At 36.3% G+C, this 20,941-nt stretch overlaps 1 protein-coding gene across 1 annotated transcript in view; it reads left to right on the plus strand.

The window, feature by feature from the left end:
• Positions 1 to 20,941, plus strand: part of LOC127731021 (sushi, von Willebrand factor type A, EGF and pentraxin domain-containing protein 1-like) — a 92,098-nt gene that overhangs the window by 63,528 nt on the left and 7,629 nt on the right. Inside the window, exons 26-29 of the mRNA XM_052239765.1 lie at positions 8,340 to 8,507; positions 8,822 to 8,995; positions 9,732 to 18,125; positions 19,512 to 19,709. Coding sequence (XP_052095725.1) covers positions 8,340 to 8,507; positions 8,822 to 8,995; positions 9,732 to 18,125; positions 19,512 to 19,709 — 8,934 coding nt within the window. The remainder of the gene's footprint in view (positions 1 to 8,339; positions 8,508 to 8,821; positions 8,996 to 9,731; positions 18,126 to 19,511; positions 19,710 to 20,941) is intronic.

Consider the following 20,941-nt stretch of genomic DNA (forward strand, 5'->3'; position numbering starts at 1 on the left):
TTATCAATAAAACAATTATGATTGGAGTGACAGATTTATTTGAAATTTTTATGTTTCCTAAGTTTTGTTGATGATAAGCTCTATAGGACGGTATACATATAGTTTGATATTTACTATTCATTATTAGACATTTTGAAGATAATTAAAGATAAGTTTTATAGATTTTAAATAGATATTGTATTAATGATAAATGACATTTTGGATTTTTATGCTTCCGCCGTAGCGGAGGGGGCATTAAGTTTTACCCTTGTCCGTCTGTACGTACGTCCGTACGTCCCAAAGTTGGTTTCCGTTCTCTAACTTTAGTTTGCCTCAACCAAATGTTATGAAACTTATACACAACGCTCATTACCACAAAACACAGATCAAGTTTGAATTTTGGTGGTGTTACTTTAACCGTTCTAGAGTTATGCCCCTTTACAAAGGGAAAAATTGCTTAATTTTTCGTTTCCGTTCTCTAACTTTAGTTTGCCTCAAGCAAATGCTATGAAACTTATACACAATGCTTATTACCACAAAATACAGATCAAGTTTGAATTATGGTGGTGTCACTTTAACCGTTCTAGAGTTATGCCCCTTTACAAATGGAAAAATTGCTGAAATATTCGTTTCCGTTTTCTAACTTTAGTTTACCTCAACCAAATGCTATGAAACTTACACACTATGCTTATTACCACAAAATACAGATCAAGTTTGAATTTTTGTGGTGTCACTTTAACCGTTCTAGAGTAAAGCCCCTTTACAAAGGGAAAAATTGCTGAATTTTTCGTTTCCGTTCTCTAACTTTAGTTTGACTCAACCAAATGCAATGCCACTTATACACAATGCTCATCACCACAAAATACAGATCAAGTTTGAATTATGGTGGTGTCACTTTAACCGTTCTAGAGTTATGCCCCTTTACAAATGGAAAAATTGCCGAATTTTTTGTTTCCGTTCTCTAACTTAAGTTTGCCTCAACCAACCGTTCTTCAGTTATGTCCGTTTTGATTTCTGATTTTGGGCCTTGTTTTCAAATTGTTTTCAAATTGGTCCAAATCGGGGTCCAAAATTATACTGTGTTTGATTTCAACATAAATTGAATATATATAGGGTTCTTTGAAAAGCTGAATCTAGACCTGTATTTATTTTCATTATTAATTAGATAATACCCCATTGAAGTCCAAAGGGTCCTAAATTTAACTTTTGTTTAATTTCATCAACAATTCAAAAATCGACTTCTTGGGGTTCTTTGATATGCTAATGATAACAATGTTATTAGATTTTGGATATTGGACCATAATAGGTAAATTTCCGATTTCAATTTTTTCAGTTCTTTGACCACATTCATTTTGTGTCACAAACCTATACTGTGTCAAATATTCAATCACAATCCAAATTCAGAGCTGTTTTAAGCTAAAATGTTGTGTCCATACTTGCTCAACTGTTCAGGGTTCGACCTCTGCAGGAAAATCCGGTTTGCTGTCACTCTGACAGCCTCTTGTCTCTATTTTATATAGTAAGTACTTATGGAGTGAGTCGTGGATGAAGTTGCGACACTCATATTCCACTTAAAAATTGACGGGGGACAATAGTTAGGCCCTTTTCGGAGGAATGATTCAGTCAATTCTCGGTCCTGGACGATGTTAAGGTATCCTGTTGTAACATGGAAACTGGGACCATAAATGTATTAAGAATTACTACAATTTGATGACGTAGGTGATATCTTCGCTATAATTAAAAACATATTTCCGGATAGATTTTTGTAAACAACAAATACTCGACTCAGTATTATCAATATAACAAGGAATTCATGGTTAACATTGATATCTGCAAAGTCAACTGAAAACGAAGAAAAAATGTATTTTTAAATAATCTTGTAATGTTAGGATTTAAGAGGGCCTTAAAAGATGCCACTAGAGCGCATAAGTGAAACTTTGGTCTACTAGGGATGGTAGTAGCTATGTTTGCTTCTAATACACCTTATCACTATTGTCCGACATTACTGGACATCAAAAAGGTTCCCGTAAAATGCTGACGTCAAAAGTTAAAGTGGTGCAGATTCTCGGGTCAAGTGGCCCAGATTTACAAATAACAATAAGGTCTAAATCTTTACTATGGTTTCATATCGGAAAGAATAAACCTAAAATAAAACTCTTGTAAGAGCCTCACAACCAGTTCAAAGCATTAACGATTTGAATCTCAAAATGCACACTCATTTTTGACAAACGTCACAGTACCCAAATTGCACCTATTCAACAAAAATAGCTTACAAGTTTTCTTTGAGACTAAATAATTTGTATTTTTATGATTTGACATTATAGACGTCTTTTAACATAGGTAAATGTATTCAAATATACAAAAAACGTTCACAGTATATATTTCAACAGATGAAGCACACTGAAAAAGTAAAATCTACGGAAACGTCGCCATGCGACGTTCACAAAAAGTCATCTTTTAAAAATGAGCAAATAAAATATGTTACACGCATCTATTTCTTAAAAAATGAAAACTAAGCATGGACTAATTGTTCTAAATATTTGAAGAAATAAAACAAAACATCTGTTATTTGTATTTTAAGGATGTTAATTTAAGCATGGATGCAATTTGGGTACTCTTCATTACAGAATCATGGATCGTTTGGAGGTCGGTTCAAACCCATTTTTCTATGATTCAATATGGATTCAAAATTAAATTGGCGTAACTATATAGTTAAAAAAAGTTACATCTACCAAATAAACACAGAATGGTAACTTTTGTCTGGATCGTAAAAAAACGTAGGTGAAAAAGCTGTCAAAATAGGTGCAATTTGGGTACCCTCACGTTGCGTGTCTTTACTGACAAAAGTGTTCAGATTATTTTCTTCAGATTCAGTTTCTCACGGGCAAATGGCAGATGTGCAACGTTTACCTGTACTGCAACTGCCTCTTATGTCAGGAGAACCACCTATCCTATAAATCTGTGTAAAATCACTCATTCGGTTAAATATCCTCAGAACTAGCTTAAAAGGTAAAATTCTTATATAAAAGAGATATGAATCATCTCATCTGGAGCATGTGACCCTATCACCATTATTTACACTATTCAGGATACACTATAAAAGGTCAATAATTCACATATAGAAGTTGCTTCTTTCATATTAAAAATATAAAATGTAAATACACTATATACAAAACTCCACCATCTTATGTCATGTCCTTCCTTTTTCTTTATTTTGAACTTAGTGTTTTAAAATTAAGCATTACTGTTCAACTAGTATTGCCCGTTGTTGAGAAAATTTATGACGGAGACCTCTAGATAATGTTTCTATTCTCTCCTTTGTGTTTTCACTAAAGAGCCTGTATTTTGAGCAGTCAACAATTATTTGACACAAGTGTTCATCGCTGGTTATTAGTTCATTAGTAATATCCTGAGCCCCTAAATTTTCGATTAATACTTCGTGTAAAAGATTTAGAAAGTGACTTCTTATCCTCCATAGCACAGTGCAGTTTACTATAAAGTGAAGAATATCTTTATTTCCCTCTCTACATAACTGACAAACTGGCGACACATGTCCATTGCTAAATTTAGCACAATGATATTGGAGGTATATTGTCCCTGTTGCTAACTTAGCTTTTAAAGATGCAGAAGTAATGGCATACGGATTTGTGCCACAGCTTTTCCAGATGTTTTGTACTTCCCCTTTTTTAACATTTTTATAATTATTGATAAGTCGAGCCAAAGTAGATTTTGTCTGAGCTTCATTGATCATTTGTTTAATACAGTGATCACCGACTGCTTTATTAACTAAATTTTTCCATACTTGTTTCCCAGATGGGTTGTCTTTTAGATCATACGGAGATGGTAAACCATATATATTGGCAATTTCAACTGTCTTAGTTTGTGAACCAGCTACCGGATTGAAGTGATTTGGTTGCTAGCTGTCTAACGGCTAATTTTCTTTCGGCTGAGATTTCATTTCTGATAATATTTCCAAAAGTTTTAAGAATTCGTTTTTGCACTTCTGATTCTATAGTCATATGTCCGAGTAGTAAATGTGAAGCTACATTGGCAGTTCTGTCCTGAAGATGTTGAAGAATTTGTCTTAGAAGTTTTCGGAAATACGTGGAGAGGTTTTTATGTCTTCTGTTGTAAGCTTGATCTAGACCATATAATAACCGTGATAGAACATACGTTTGAATCAGATGTATTGCGGCTTTAGGGTTTACTTCATTTAGTCCATGTAGACCAGCACTCATCAGTGCATAGACTGTTCTTCTTGCTGTAATGATCCCTTTTTCACGACTAATGTAGTGCCTGTACTTGACGTATTGTCCCTTTCAATTGTGTTGAGGACGTTGGGGTAGCCATAACTTTGCCATTCAAGTGCCAAGTACATTCTGAGGAATCATTAAAAGTAAGCACCACTGACTTTTGTTTGCTGATATCATAACGGTTTCTTAATTGCAAATCTTGATTGTATATCTTACATGGTTTGAAGTTCATATGGATCGGTTGTAACTAGTGTTACATCATCAGCTACAGTTGGTATACCACAGTATATTGATCCGATGGTGGAACCAATTTGATTTTCTTCAAATGTTGTAATAATAATGAGTTGATGAATAGTTTATATGCTGACGGGGACCATATGCCTCCTTGAAATACTCCTTGTTGCTCTATAATTTGATGTGAAAGCTCTCCTTTCCATTTTAGTTTTGAGGTCAATTCTGTGTATCAATGTACTCCTGGAAATACATTTATCTTAGCTCCTATACATTGGTTAAAAGCGACTGCGTGGAAACCCTGTTAATTTAATATGGGGTTAGTAGGCGTGGTTTATTTCAATACACGGTTAGTAGTGGTGTTACGTCCCTTTATAAAAACAACACGGCGTTGGTGAAACCTTAATAAAATTAATTAGAAGATCTCTAAAGTTACAGTATTTCTAGACTGGTACCCGGCCGTTATTGACAAGCTTGAAGGTATATTGAATATTTTACGGAGGGGACAAACCTACAGTATTTCGCAAATAGAATAACAGACAGGAACGTCATTTGGACTCTGGTGGAAAGTTGTCTCATTGACAACCATACACAACTCCTTATTTTCATAACACGACGACTGATATATCAACCCAATACGGACTTTAATCAGACAGTTACTTATGATAAATGAATAACAAGGTCAAACGAAATACAAGATACAGTTCATTTTTTGAACAGAATAGTATAAGTTCCCAAGATAAAGCATCATTACACAGGGAATTGGTGCAAAAACAACATAAACAGTTAAAGAATCAATGGTATATTTGTAAAAACAAGCTAATAAGTTTGAAAGAGTGTATGAATTGAAAATAAGAAAAATAATTACCTGTAAAACTTTTGAGGGATTCAAGTTGAACAATCAATCAAATGGGCAGGCTCTAAAGATAGGTTCGACTGGGGTGAATCAGCTAGGGGACAGTATATGGAAAATGAGTATGTTGGTTGCTTTACAACAGGCCATTTACGAATTCATATTGGGTTATTGCAAGGGTTCTTTAACGTGCAAAGAGAGTATGGTATCCTGAAAGCGCTGTGGTTGAATTTTTATATCCCTTTTGATTTGATCAGACGTGGCAGCGTATTTATACTGACCGCACATTCTAACGAACCTTGGCGTGGATCCACTGTCGGATAGGAAAATTAGAGATTTAAACTCTTAATACGGAAATTCGTGATTCTAACAAGATGTGAGAAGCTTCACTTACCTGTATATTAATGAAAGAAAATATTTTAGCTGACTTATATGTAGATCTTGTCTTGCTGTTCATTTTCGCGTTAAAAATTATTATTATAGTCTTCAAGATAATAAGCAAAAACGCCTAAAATCATCATTAAAGGACAATAACTTAATAAGGTGTCGACTAACAATTTCGGTTATGTTGACATATTTGTAGATCTTTTGTTGAAAATCATTTTTGTCTTTAAGTTTCTTTCTATCTATTAAAAGTTTCTAGATAATGTGCAAAAATGAAAAATAAATGGTAAAATTTATAGTTTAAGGTCAATAACTCCTATAAGAAGTTGTCTGACAGTTTTCATGTTAACAGAGATTAGGTAGATCTCATCATTCTGAACATTTCTGCCCCTGTCAGATTTTCTCTTTCTTAAACGGTTTTCATGATAATAACCAAACATTGCATTTGACCCCTATGTTCTATTTTTAGCCATGTCTGCCATGCAAGTCGGAAGTCGGGGTCATCGGATACATTTTTTAACTTGATACTCCAGAGGAGAAGATTTTTGTAAAAGTTAACGGACGACGAGGGACGACAAGTGATGAGAAAGGCTCACTTGGTCCTTTGGGCTAAATGAGATAAAATTTATGTATCTAAGACTAAAGTGTCAATCAGTACACATCCAACTTCCAATGGATTTAGTATAAAACATCATTAACAGTCGGAGACAAACATGATTTTGTGCAATGCCAAAATATAGGTATCGACTGATTGTAGGACCGTGAATGTACATAAGTGTATAAGAATAATATTCAATTGGGTTTTAATTTATTGATTTTATAACAAAATCAATATTTTTACCCATAAAATAATATTCAAAGACCTAAAGTTTTCATGCATTACATGTATTCCTTTTCAAGTCTTTCTCTGGGTATTGCTAATTACTGCATGCATAGCCCGTAACAAACACATAGCTTTTCTTATTGATAAATATAAAGATAGGAAGATGTGTATGATTGCCAACGAGACAACTCTCCACCGGAGTCCAAATGACGTAGAAATTATCAACTATAGGTCACGGTACGGCCGGTACGACAATGTGAACAAAACCCATACCGCATAGTCAGCTATAGAAAGCCCCGAAATGACAAGTGTAAAACAATTCAAGCCAAAAAACTAACGGCCTGATTATGTTAAAAAACACAATGAACGAAAAACAATATAAATACAGCAACCGAATGACAACTGAAAAAAACAGGCTCCTTACCTTGGGACAGGCACATACAGAATGTAGTGGAGTTAAACATGTTTGCTGGCGCCAAACCCTCCCCTAACCTCGGACAGTGGTGTAACAGTACAGCATAAGTATAAAAATTAGTTTAAAAGGGCTTAACTCATCAGGTCGAAACAAAGCAGAAAAACAACTAACAAAAACACAGAACCAGAGGTGTCAGGGAATTTATACATCCCTCACAACAAGAAAAGACACAAAGTACAGATCTGAGAGTACTAGCAGTAACTGACAGCTAGTTCAAAGCAAATAAAATCTAATAAAAAAAAATCATGTATCTAAGACTAAAATATCAATCAGTACACAATATCCAATAGATTTAGTGTAAAGACGTCATTAACAGTCAGAGAAAAACATAACTTGTGCAATGTCAAAGTATAGGTAACGACGGATTGGAGAACCATGAATTACATATGTGTATAAAAATGATATTTAGATAAGTTCACTTATACAATACATTCCGTTTACAATCAATAGAAAGGCAAAGTATAGTTAGTTATTAGTCCTCGGAAACCCCTAACTTGCCAATGAGACAACTTTCCCAGTTCTCAGGGTAAACTACCAACCTTAAATAAGAAACCGTGTGTGGATTATGTTTAAACTACCTCTGTAATGATGAAAAATTGCTTGAATTGTTTTTTTAATCAGCAGTAACAAAATGACTGTTATTTCATCAATAAGACCCTATTATCTGTGCATTCAAATAACCACATTGTCGTGAATGATGCTCGTGGTAGCCTTTACTGCCGAAAGACCTCTGTCGACCCCCGGCCGGAACAACCAGAAACTTGGTATTTGAATGCGAAATAAAGGAGTTAGAGCAATGACTGGTCGGCTCAGATTAAGAATTATGTGTCATGGTAGGGTGACATGTCTTACAGCGAACTGTAACCTTGTGAACAAGCACGTTAACAATCCGGCTTAGCGTGTCACTCGAGTAAAATGCATTGTTCATCTTCATTATAAACATCGAAACAAGATAATACAAAATTAAAGACAAAACTTCCGAATATTCTTCGATTAGAAATACTAATATAAGTCTTATCAAACTTCTTAAAATATACTGCATAAGTACCAGCACGTCTGCACGGAAATGTACAGATATTGAAGTATGTTGTATTTCACTTATAATTGAAATATCACAGTAGAAATTGTTCGCCATTTTATTAATTTTATTTTTATTACATAAATATTTTCTAGATTTCCTACCCTGTCATTATGTTTTGAATCATATAATAGACTGACACTGTTTGTAGATAAAATATTTATTAAATATATACAAATCTAGATTATAACGTATAAAATCAGTACCCATAAACCGTATGCATTAAGAAATATGAAAGCAATGCAATCTTCTTTTTTCCCTAGACTGCCCTATCCCATCTAAACCTTTGTACAGTACTGTAAAATATACTGGTACAAAGAACAATGAAACTGTCAGCTATACCTGTCCCAGAGGATACGATCTAGATGGACCATCTTCCAGACGATGTCTCGTAACCAGCCAGTGGGAAAACGTGGAACCAGTATGTTCACGTATGTGCTCTATATATACTTAACCTTATACTCCATTTTATAAACGATAACAGGAAAACCCGATCAACTTATATTAATCAGTCGTGGGATGTAAACAAGCGAATACAATCGGTGGCCAGAAACGTCTCACACCAGTAGTCTAATAAAATATTAAATTCGAAATAAAGTAATTGAAAAAAGTGTTTTCGAATGAAAGGAAAATTGCATTGTTAACCATCCAGCGAATGGAAGACTAATATTCCTCAGCAAATAATAATCGCTGATGCAATTTTAATATACGATTGCCCATATCGTACTCTTTTTTACTATTGTAGGTGTAGATTGCGGATTTCCTGGAGTGATTCGTAATGGATACCTCAAAGGGAGTACATATAGTTTTGATAACAGAGTAAGGTATGAATGTAAACCTGGATACAGGCTGTTTGGAAATACGACCAGATATTGTGCGGAAACAGGTGAATGGGAAGGTTCAGCGCCAACATGTGAAGGTATAACTAATATTTTACCTGTACACTAGCAATGTACATAACGGAAATTAGCAAATATCTAGCGTACCGTACCTTTCTATGGTGATATTCTTTTAATATCATATGTTTATAAAAAAAAAAGTAAAACTCCAAGGAAAATTCAAATCGGAAAGTCCCTTACCAAATGGCAAAATCAAAAGCTCAAACACATTAAACGAATGGAAAACAACTGTCATATTCCTGACTTGGTACAGGCATTTCCTCATGTAGAAAATGGTGGATTAAACCTGGTTGGGACATGTGTGACAATGTGATTTCAATTGTGTTTCGTTGTTGCATTCATGAAATAATAACATAGTCATAGGTTGAAATGGATTACATCATTCTTCAATTTATAGAACCGATATACGAATATGAACTGTCAAAATCTATTGTTTAAGTCAGTACTGAAGCATGAAACATAGCGGGTCATATTTACCAATGTGCTTATATCAGACGAACATTCATTGCAAAAAAATATGCAATCGAAATAAGATCGATTTTACTGGTACATCGTCTAAGTTGAAAAGCTAATAGAAAACCAAATAGAAAGAACCGTGAATGAATTATGTAAAATTATTAAAGATATTTTCTAAATGATGTATAACTGATACTTATTTTATGATACTAGCATCGCACTTGAATTTCAATTCCCATCAATATGATATTCTACTTTAAATGGTTTGATTATTTTTTTCTTTTCTATACTTACTTGTAGAAATAAGATGTATCCTACCAATTTTGTCCGAAAATACTAGAGTTGTCTCTACAGACAAGCAGTCGTATCAGCAGGGAGACGTTGTGTTGTTTAGTTGTACCACTGGATATCGTTTGTATACGGACCATGATTCTGTCACATGTCAGGAAGACGGTACATGGGATAAAAACATGCCAACTTGTGACACACAGACTTGCAAATCCCCACCTTTAGTAGTAGATAGTCGGATTAATGAAGACCGGGATTCCTATTCTGTTGGATTTGTAGTGACGTATACATGTGATAATGGATATAAATTATCGACAGAGACTCTGAATCAGAAAGGAAAATTACATTGTTTACCATCCGGCGAATGGGAGAATAATCTTCCTCGGTGTACAATAATCACATGCCAAAGACCACCAACAGTACCCAATGCTCTACGGACATATGAATCATTAGATTTTCTGTCGATAGCAGAGTATGTCTGTGAAAGTGGGTATATTATAAATGGAAGACATATTTTAGAATGTATAGAAAGTGGTTTCTGGGATCCTGCACCACCTGATTGTAATCCAGTTGAATGTGGACCGGCTGATTCTCCTCCAAATGCTATAGCCAATGCTGCTACTACAACTTATGGAAGCATTGTTAATTATCAATGTGAGCCAGGTTTCAACCTTATTGGTGTAAGAACGAGAGAATGTCTCGACAATGGAACTTGGAGCGACGGCCCTCCTCGATGTTTCCCAGTTTCTTGTGGACAACCAGATGGAATTGAGCATGGCAATGTTGTTAGCACCAGTTTTCAATTCAAGAATACTGCAACTTATACCTGTGATACAGGCTATAACTTAATAGGAGATCCAGAAAGAATATGTATGGCGACTGGATTATGGTCATCAGCTTTACCAACTTGTTCAAAATTAGAATGCGATATACCACCTAACATCGATAATGGCCATTACACAGAATCAAGCTTCTATTACGAGGATGTTGTAACATATCAGTGTGAAGATGGATATAACATTGATGGCAAATCTACAGTTCAGTGTCAGGGAGATGGAAAATGGTCAACATTGTTAACTACTTGCCAGGCAGTGAATTGTCCAAATCTAACCGCCCCAACGGGTGGACAAATTTCTACAACTGGACAGACATTTCGCAGTGTGGCTACATATTTATGCAATGATGGATACACAATAGATGGAGAAAACATTAGAGTTTGCCAACCAGAGGGATTTTGGTCAGGTAAAGTACCAACTTGCGATCCCGTGACATGTCCTAATTTAGCATTCCCTGAAGGCGGAAGCATTTCCGTTACTAGCCAGACGTATCCTAGTGTTGCCACATATGAATGCGATGTTGGATATATAATGGAAGGAGAAAGTGTAAGAGTTTGTCAACCAGAAGGATCATGGTCTAGCAAAGCACCAAACTGTGTTCCTGTTTCATGTCCTATGTTAACAGAACCAGAAAATGGACGTATCGTTAGTACGGGTCACATCTTCCGTAGTAATGCTACATATGTATGCAACGATGGATATACTATTAAAGGGAAAAGTATGATGAGAATATGCCAATCAGATGGGACTTGGTCCGGTTCCTCTCAAACCTGTAGACTTGTTAACTGTCCCAACTTGGTCGAACCAGATGGAGGAAGTGTTTCAATAACCAGTTTAACAGTTAATGGTGTTGCAACGTATTCATGTGATGATGGCTATTTCATTAGAGGGGAAACCCTAAGCCTGTGTCAGCCAGAAGGGGTCTGGTCTAATAAGGAACCGACATGTGACCCTGTTTCATGTCCAGTTTTAGAAGCACCAGATAACGGCAATGTCAATACACTGGGTCAAACATTCCGCAATATTGCTACATACTCATGCAGTGATGGATATTCTTTAGTCGGTGGAAGTATAAGAGTGTGCCAATCAGATGGAACTTGGTCCGGTACTTCACCAAACTGTAGACTTGTTACATGTCCATCTTTGACCATACAAGAAGGAGGGAGTATTTCTATCACACGTTTAACTGTAAATGGTGTTGCAACATATTTGTGTGAAGAAGGGTATTTGATTAAAGGCGATAATATAAGAGTATGTCAGCAAGATGGGGCATGGTCAAGAAGTGCACCAACCTGTGCTCCAATCTCGTGTCCTTTTTTAACGGCACCAAATAACGGTCAGATTTCTACCACAGGTCAAACGTACCGTAATAATGCTACGTACTCTTGCAGCAATGGATATACAATCGAAGGGGAAAGTTTAAGAATATGCCAGTCAAATGGAACTTGGTCAGGTTCTTCGCCAATTTGCAGTCTTGCAACATGTCCATCTTTAAAAACACCAGAAGGAGGAAGTGTTACTACAACTAATCTTACGGTCAGCAGTATTGCAACATACTCCTGTCTTGAAGGGTATATAATAGAAGGTGAAAATTTAAGAGTATGCCAACCAGAGGGCTTCTGGTCCAGTAAGGCACCGACATGTGTCCCTGTTTCATGTCCAGTTTTAGAAGCACCAGATAACGGCAATGTCAATACGCTGGGTCAAACATTCCGCAATATTGCTACATACTCATGCAGTGATGGATATTCTTTGGTCGGTGGAAGTGTTAGAGTATGCCAATCAGATGGAACTTGGTCCGGTACTTCACCAAACTGTAGACTTGTTACATGTCCATCTTTGACCATACAAGGCGGAAGCATTTCTATTACACGTTTAACCGTAAATGGTGTTGCAACATATTTGTGTGAAGAAGGGTATTTGATTGAAGGCGATAATATAAGAGTATGTCAACCAGATGGGGAATGGTCAAGCAATGCACCAAGCTGTGCTCCAATCTTGTGTCCTTTTTTAACGGCACCAAATAACGGACAGATTTCTACCACAGGTCAAACGTACCGTAATAATGCTACTTATTCTTGCAGCAATGAATATACAATCGAAGGGGAAAGTTTAAGAATATGCCAGTCAAATGGAACTTGGTCAGGTTCTTCGCCAATTTGCAGTCTTACAACTTGTCCATCTCTGAAAACACCAGAAGGAGGAAGTGTTACTACAACTAATCTTACGGTCAGCAGTATTGCAACATACTCCTGTCTTGAAGGGTATTTAATACAAGGTGAAAATTTAAGAGTATGCCAACCAGAGGGCTTCTGGTCCAGTAAGGCACCGACATGTGTCCCTGTCTCATGTCCAGTTTTAGAAGCTCCAGCTAACGGAGTTATTTCTACTACAGATCAGTCATTCCTAAGTACTGCTACTTACTCATGTGATGTTGGATATAAGATAGATGGAAATAGTGCGAGAGAGTGCCAATCAGATGGAACTTGGTCTGGTACGTCCCCAACATGTAGTCTTATTACCTGTCTGAATCTGACACCAATAGATAATGGCAATGTATACACAAATAATATGACAGTTTATGGCATTACACAATATTCATGTAACGAAGGCTATTTTATTGAAGGTGAAAACACCAGACTATGCCAGACAGATGGTTCGTGGTCTGGTACGGCTCCAGATTGTAGTCCTGTTACTTGTACTCTGTTATTGCAACCAATTGGTGGAAATGTTGAGGCAAATAATCTCACATTTCGTGGAGTAGCAACATATTCCTGTAAAAACGGATTTATCATGGAAGGTGACCAGACACGAACATGCCAGTCAAATGGTGTCTGGTCCGGTTTAGCACCCAGTTGTACTCCAATCAATTGTCCAATCCCAACAAGCCCCAATGAGGGTAGCATCAACACAACGGGATTTACGGTTGGAAGCGTTGCCACGTATTTTTGTAATTACGGATTTCAATTAGAGGGGGAAACCATTGGAGTGTGTCAACCGGATGGCGCTTGGTCTGTGAAACCACCAACTTGTAATTCTATCGTTTGTGTAGTTTTATCTGACCCAGAAAATGGAAAGGTAGTAACCACTGGTCAGACGTTTGGTAGTGTAGCTACATATTCATGTTACCCTGGGTATGGATTCGAAGGCAACAACACTAGGATTTGTCAGTCAGAAGGACTTTGGTCAAGAGAAACACCGAAATGCGTTGCTAAAACATGTTCTCCTCCACCACCATTAGATAAAGGAGAAGTTTCATATAAAGATTTGCATGTCCAGTCAGTAGCTCTATACCTATGTAATGACGGCTACCGGCTTGTCGGTGATGATGATGTAAGGCGATGTATGAATAACCTGACATGGAGTGGTTCACAACCATTCTGTGAGGAAATCCGGTGTCAAGAACCCCTTACAATTACAGACGGGTTTATATCAACCACAGGACTGACATATAACTCTATTGCATCATTTAAATGTAACATGGGTTTTCAATTAATTGGAATCGCTGAACTTATATGTACAAAGTCAGGGGAATGGTCAGGCCAATATCCATCGTGTGATATCACAGAATGTATAACTCCAACACGGGTTATATCAAACGGTCGCATGATTGGCGAAAGATTTACATATGGAGAAACAATATCATACACTTGTGATATTGGATATAATTTGTCTGGATCAGAAAACAGAACATGCCTTCATACTGGAGTATGGGACAAACCCGTTCCAGTCTGTGAAATAGTTCGATGTTCTCCTCCAAGACTTGCTCATGGATTAACATCTACGTTTAAAAATGAATACGATACACGGATAACTTACTCGTGCAAGAAAGGACATGTTCTATTTGGTCCACTTGAACGATTGTGTTTGGCTAACGGAAGTTGGACCGGTCCAAATCCTGTCTGTGTAAAATGCAATGAACCTCCGGAATTGCAGAATGGACTTGTTAATATTAACAATGAAATTGCTACATACGAATGCGACGTTGGATATAATTTATTTGGGAATAAAAGGCTAGAATGTCAGATGGACGGATCATGGATCAATGATCTTCCCATATGTGTTGCTATTGAATGCGATGATCTGTCAACTGAAGTTTTTGCAAACGGAATTATATCACAGACAGGCTATTTTTACAATGATACTGCTATCTTTACATGTAACGAAGGATATGATCGTATAGGTCCTAATCAACGTCAGTGTCTAGACGATGGATCGTGGTCGGAAACATGGCCTGTTTGTATCACGGTAACATGCCCTGCTAAATTATATATTGAAAACGGCAGAGTACAAGGCGACAATGTCTATAATTCTAGTTTAATTTTCACTTGCAATGAAGGTTACAAGATAGTAGGACAGCCAACGTTGGTGTGTTTAGCCTCCGGTGTATGGTCAGGAATTACACCCAATTGTACTATAATTGAATGTAACCCACCTCCTAATGTTATTTCCAATGGAAGGGTTTTTGGGAATGAATATACTTATCAAAAAAACATAACATATGTATGTGAAACTGGATATGCATTACAAGGATCTGCAAAAAGAATTTGTCTTGAATCTGGGCAATGGGATGAACCGCTACCTTCATGTGAATTAATACATTGCGATTCTTTACAACTGTTACATGCATCATTATCTTCAAATAATAATGAATATGGCAGCAGGGTAACTTTTTCTTGTGATGAAGGCTATGTTATCTTTGGTGAATCCGAAAGACTGTGTCTCGCTAACGGTAGTTGGACAGGTACGGACCCTGTATGCATTATGTGCAAAAAGCCACCTAAATTGTCACATGGTACAGCTAGCATTAGTGGCAAAATAGCAACATACGTATGTAACACAGGATATTACATGGTCGGCAATAACAAACTGGAGTGTCAGCAAGACGGATCATGGATCAATAGTCTTCCAATATGTGTTACAGTCGAATGTGATGATTTGACAGATGAAGTGTTTACAAATGGAAGCATGGCACAAACAGGTTATTTGTATGGCGATACTGTTGATTTTGTTTGCAATGAAGGATATGATCTTATTGGTTCAAATCGACGAAGATGTTCAGCAGATGGCTCATGGTCTGGAACATGGCCAGTTTGTTTGATAGTTAGATGTCCTGGTAATTTTGAAATAGTAAATGGCAAGATTAAAGGAGACAATGTTTACAAATCAAATTTAACATTCACGTGCAATGAGGGTTATCAGATAGTAGGCGATCCGAGTTTGACTTGTCTATCGACAGGTGCGTGGTCTGGAACAGTACCATATTGTGAGATTATAGAATGTGAAAGATTAGCGCAAATTTCACATGGATCAGTTTCAGTAAACTCGTTTACAGTTGGTGGCCGTGCAATATATAGCTGCGAACAAACCTATAAACTTACAGGAGACCGCACAAGAATATGTCTTAATACTGCATTTTGGTCAGGGATAGAACCACACTGTGTTCAACTAAGGTGCCCACCACCAACTCAGATACAACATGGGTCAATTGTAGGAAATTCATTTATCATAGGACAGAATATAAAATATTATTGTGCTGAAGGATTCATATTGCAAGGCATACCATTCCGACTTTGCCTTCATCAACTGATGTGGTCAGGCACCGATCCAATTTGTATTCCAGTGAGATGTGAGAAGCCTTCGCCTGTAAGTCATGGGAATATTATCAACAGTACAAATGAAAATGTTTTTGGTGATAAAATACAGTATCAATGTGACGAAGGCTATATAACAGCAGATGAAGTTGAAAGACAGTGTACTGCTCATGGTCAATGGTCTGGCATTGCTCCTACGTGTTCTATTGTAAAATGTGGTCAACCAAATGAGATAAATAAAGCAACAATATCTGTTTTGAAAGATGACTCATTTTCATTCCGATCCACTGTTTTAATAGAGTGCATAGATGGATATACAAGTGTTTCAGGCAAATCAATAACATCAATATGTACTAGCGAGGGTGTATGGTCAGTATCTTTCTTAGAATGCTATAAAATGCAGTGTCCATCATTAGGTACTCTTATCAACGGTCAAATGGTTGCAACAGGATTGAGCTTTAATGACGTTGTTACATTCTCGTGCAATGAAGGTTTCACATTAAATGGTACTTCTGAGATGACATGCTTATCGTCAAGTACTTGGAGCTCGTCCAACATGCCAACGTGTGATAGTATTATTTGCCCACCTCCAGAACGGTTGGCATATGGATATATTCAGGGAAATAACTATACTTATGGCAACACTATTTCCTACGAATGCAACATTGGATTTACACTCACAGGAGATAACATACGCACCTGTGTACAAGGTGGTGGATGGTCTGGAAGACAACCATTCTGCAATCAAATCACTTGCCACTTACCACAACAAATTCCAAATGGACAATGGAACTCTTCTGATGCTTCATTTTCTTACAATTCTATGATAAGCTTTTCATGTACCAGTGGATATATTGCAAATAGTGGTACAACTCTCCGTTGTTCCGAAACCGGTAAGTGGGAAGGAGATCCTGTATCGTGTGTAATAGTTACCTGCCCAGAACCAACTAAGATTTTAAATGGAAACGTTCATTATAAAGATGTCTTTTATAATAACGAAGCTGACTATTCATGTAATCCTGGATATGAGCTTCAAGGTGATGCTAAGCTAATATGTTTAGAATCCGGAAATTGGGATAAATCTGTTCCGTCATGTACTTCTGTAAATTGTGGAGTACCGGATTTTGTTCCCTTTGCTGATATCAACGGAAATGTTTATACTTTTGGAAACACTGTTACATATATTTGTCAAAATGGGTATACTATTGCTGGTGACTCAACTAGAACGTGTTCATCAAGTGGCAAATGGAGTGGATACCCTCCAGTTTGTAATGCTATCAGCTGCGAGGTCCCACCTGATGTGAACAATGCCATAAGATTGGGCACCGATTTTACATATCAGTCATCAATAATATATCACTGCAGTACCGGTTATAGAATTGCTGGTACTGAGACTTTGACTTGTGGTTTAAACGGTAAGTGGCTTGGTGATTTGCCATCATGCGAACTTATATCATGTGGACTACCTCCTGTGATTCCTTTCTCTACGACTACAGTTACGGGATTGACCTATGGGTCAACGGTCAACTACGTCTGTAATGACGGATACATAATTAACGGTGATCCTATTGCAATGTGTGAAGAAAATGGCAAATGGACGTCAACAGGAAACCCAATTTGTCTTCCTGTCGATTGTGGAAGGCCTGTTGAAGTCTTAAATGGAAATGTGCAGTTTGTATCAACCACATACCAATCAAATGCTACATATATATGTGACAATATGTTTTCGTTAGTTGGTCAATCAACGATTCATTGCAATAGAAGAGGATTATGGGATGGTGCCATTCCAATATGTGAGCATACCACATGTGGAAAACCGATTCTTTCCGGTAATGTGAACATTGTTGGTGGCGGGAACTATGCAATAGGAGAAACTATCAGATATGTATGTCCGGAAGGTCATATTTTGGTTGGAAGTGTTAAAAGTAACTGTCTAGAAAGTGGTTATTGGAGTGGAACCTCACCTCAGTGTGTATGTAAGTATATGAACTATTTTTTTAACAGATAAGACCGTGAAGAAATAATACTTAAAAGTGATTAGCTTTACAATCAGAAATCTGTTTAATACTACTAATACACACATGAAGAAGTTTGCTTCGACTACAACTACTGCTGCTCCTGTAGTTACTATACAAACACAAACACACGAACATCTATCCATAGTGAGTATACAACATCGAACTTCAAACCACACAAGGTGCAAACATATAACAACTACACAAACCAGGTGAACGGACAAACAAGGAACTTTTCTTACAAAGCATACGATCGTTTCACAGAATAACAAGACTATTTATAATTTAAAAGTTTTGATATTTATTCGTACTCGACATGAATCAGGAGAAAAGCTCGCTTTTCTCTGTTTTTGAAGCTCGCACAAATAAATTTGATGTTTTTTCTCCAATGTACAAATATACTTATGTACACTATTAAAAGAAAATACTTCAATCAAAATAATTTTTTTCATTATATTAGAATTTTTTGAAAAGTAAAATAAACATATGGTTTTTAGCCAGTTTTGTCTTTTGGTCGTCTTTTGCATTTTACCATGGAATTGTCAATTTCTTTTTGACTTAAGAGTTTGATTTGTTTTGGTTTTTGAGTGGTCCTGGTGAAGATAAATCCCGAAAAACGCAATGGACGCACCATGTTTATTAAATGCTATTTTCAATAATCAAACAAAAAGCGACTGAGTAATCATTTTTTTTTCATAGAATGAAAAAAATAAACCAAAATAGCATTTAATAATGAATCGATTAAAACCTTATTGTCAAAATAATCATACCAAAAGGCACTGGGACAATGCTGCGTGCAAATTATTCATTTGTGTACCATATATCTAAAGGGTAACTGATGATAAAATAAAAGAAAAGTAAGCTGAATGTTACCATACTCCGACTCAGCTTTAATATAAACTAATCGAATTAAGAGAGTTTTGGAATTTAACGATCCATACAACTTATATGTTTTGGTTTGGGGAGGAAAAGCATAAAAAAATATTTCCAGGAACAAAAATCAAAGAGTTGTAATGTCTCAGTATTTTTCATAAAAAATATCTCTATTTCCATTTCCAAAAAAAATAAACTTTATATTAAAGAATGAGTCTACATAATACATCTAGTTAGCCTCACCTGTGATACTAAATCGTAATATTTTAGGACAATTGAGCGGCAAAATACTCGTAGTGTTTGGACAACTGCATAGAGTTTTCAGAGCCCTGAAATATGTTACTAAAGCAAGAAGCAGTCTGTATTGCTTTTAAAGTAAAGCAAGTAATCGATGGGTCTTATAAACAATATTTAAAAATATAACTTTTTATGCGATTTTATTCATATAAAATTATTTATCAACTCTAAATACAGATGTATCATGTGGACCTTTGCAAATACACGACCATGCGCTAAAGATACGAGGTATACAGAACCGCACATACCATTTAGCTGATACACTGCAGTTTGAGTGTGAAAGAGGGTACAGACTACAGGGACAATCCTCTGTCATATGTCAGACCAATGGAACATGGAGTGCTAACGCTCCGACATGTACACCGGTGCCTACAGGTGAGTTAAATGTTTAAACTAAAGTACCCGTAAGAATCTAATTTTAACCTTTGTAATATTTCACGATACAAATTTTGAGGCAATAAATCCCGCATTTTATGAAATAACGAATCTCAAGTAAAATTTCAACAACAAAAAAAGCTGCAATATTTCCATAACAAAACGATCTTAAAAAGTAAATGTTAAGTCACCTTATGGAATCAGAGTATGTAGAAATGAGGCAGAGGATTCATTATTTCAAACAAAAAAAAATACACATTATAATCCCCGCACTCCAACTTAAGTTTATCTCAAACAAATGATATGAAACTCATACACAATGTTAACAAGAGTGCACACGCTAAAATGTCTCGCCTTCTTTACTAACCATTGATTTTATGTTGATAGTCCTAAATATAAAGCTTTACTACAAGTAACACATAAACTTAACATGATCCAAGAAAATGAGGTCAAGGTCAGATAAACCAAACGAGAAATACATGTACACCTTACAGTCATTCAATAAACCAAACATAGTTGACCTATTGCTTATAGTTTCTAAGAAACAGTCTTAACCAAGAATACTTAACATTGACCAATGAACCAGGAAAATGAGGTCAAGGTCAGATGAACCATGCCAGACAGACATGTACACCTTACAATCAATGTATGCATTAAATATAGTTGACCTATTGCTTATAGTATCTAAGAAACAAACTTAACCATGAAAACTTAACATTGACCAATGAACCATGAAAATGAGGTCATGGTCAGATGATACCTGCCAGACAGACATATACACCTTACAATCCTTCCATACAACAAATATAGTTGATCTATTGCTTATAGTTGAAGAAAAACAGACCAAAACACAAAAACTTAACGCTGAGAAATGAACCGTGAAAATAAGGTCAAGGTCAAATAAAACCTGCGAGACTGACATGTACCTCATAAAATATTTCCATACACCAAATATAGTTGACCTATTGCATATAGTATTAGAAAAAAAGACCAAAACTCAAAAACTTAACTTTGACCACTGAACCATGAAAATGAGGTCAAGTTCAGATGACACCTACCAGTTGGACATGTACACCTGACAATCATTCCATATACCAAATATAGTAGACCTACTGCTTATAGTATCTGATATATGGACTTGACCACGAAAACTTAACCTTGTTCACTGATCCATGAAATGAGGTCGAGGTCAAATGAAAATTGTCTGACGGGTATGAGGACCTTGCAAGGTA

Source organism: Mytilus californianus, unplaced genomic scaffold (assembly GCF_021869535.1).
Source record: "Mytilus californianus isolate M0D057914Y unplaced genomic scaffold, xbMytCali1.0.p SCAF_1, whole genome shotgun sequence".
Classification (NCBI taxonomy): Eukaryota; Metazoa; Mollusca; class Bivalvia; order Mytilida; family Mytilidae; genus Mytilus; species Mytilus californianus.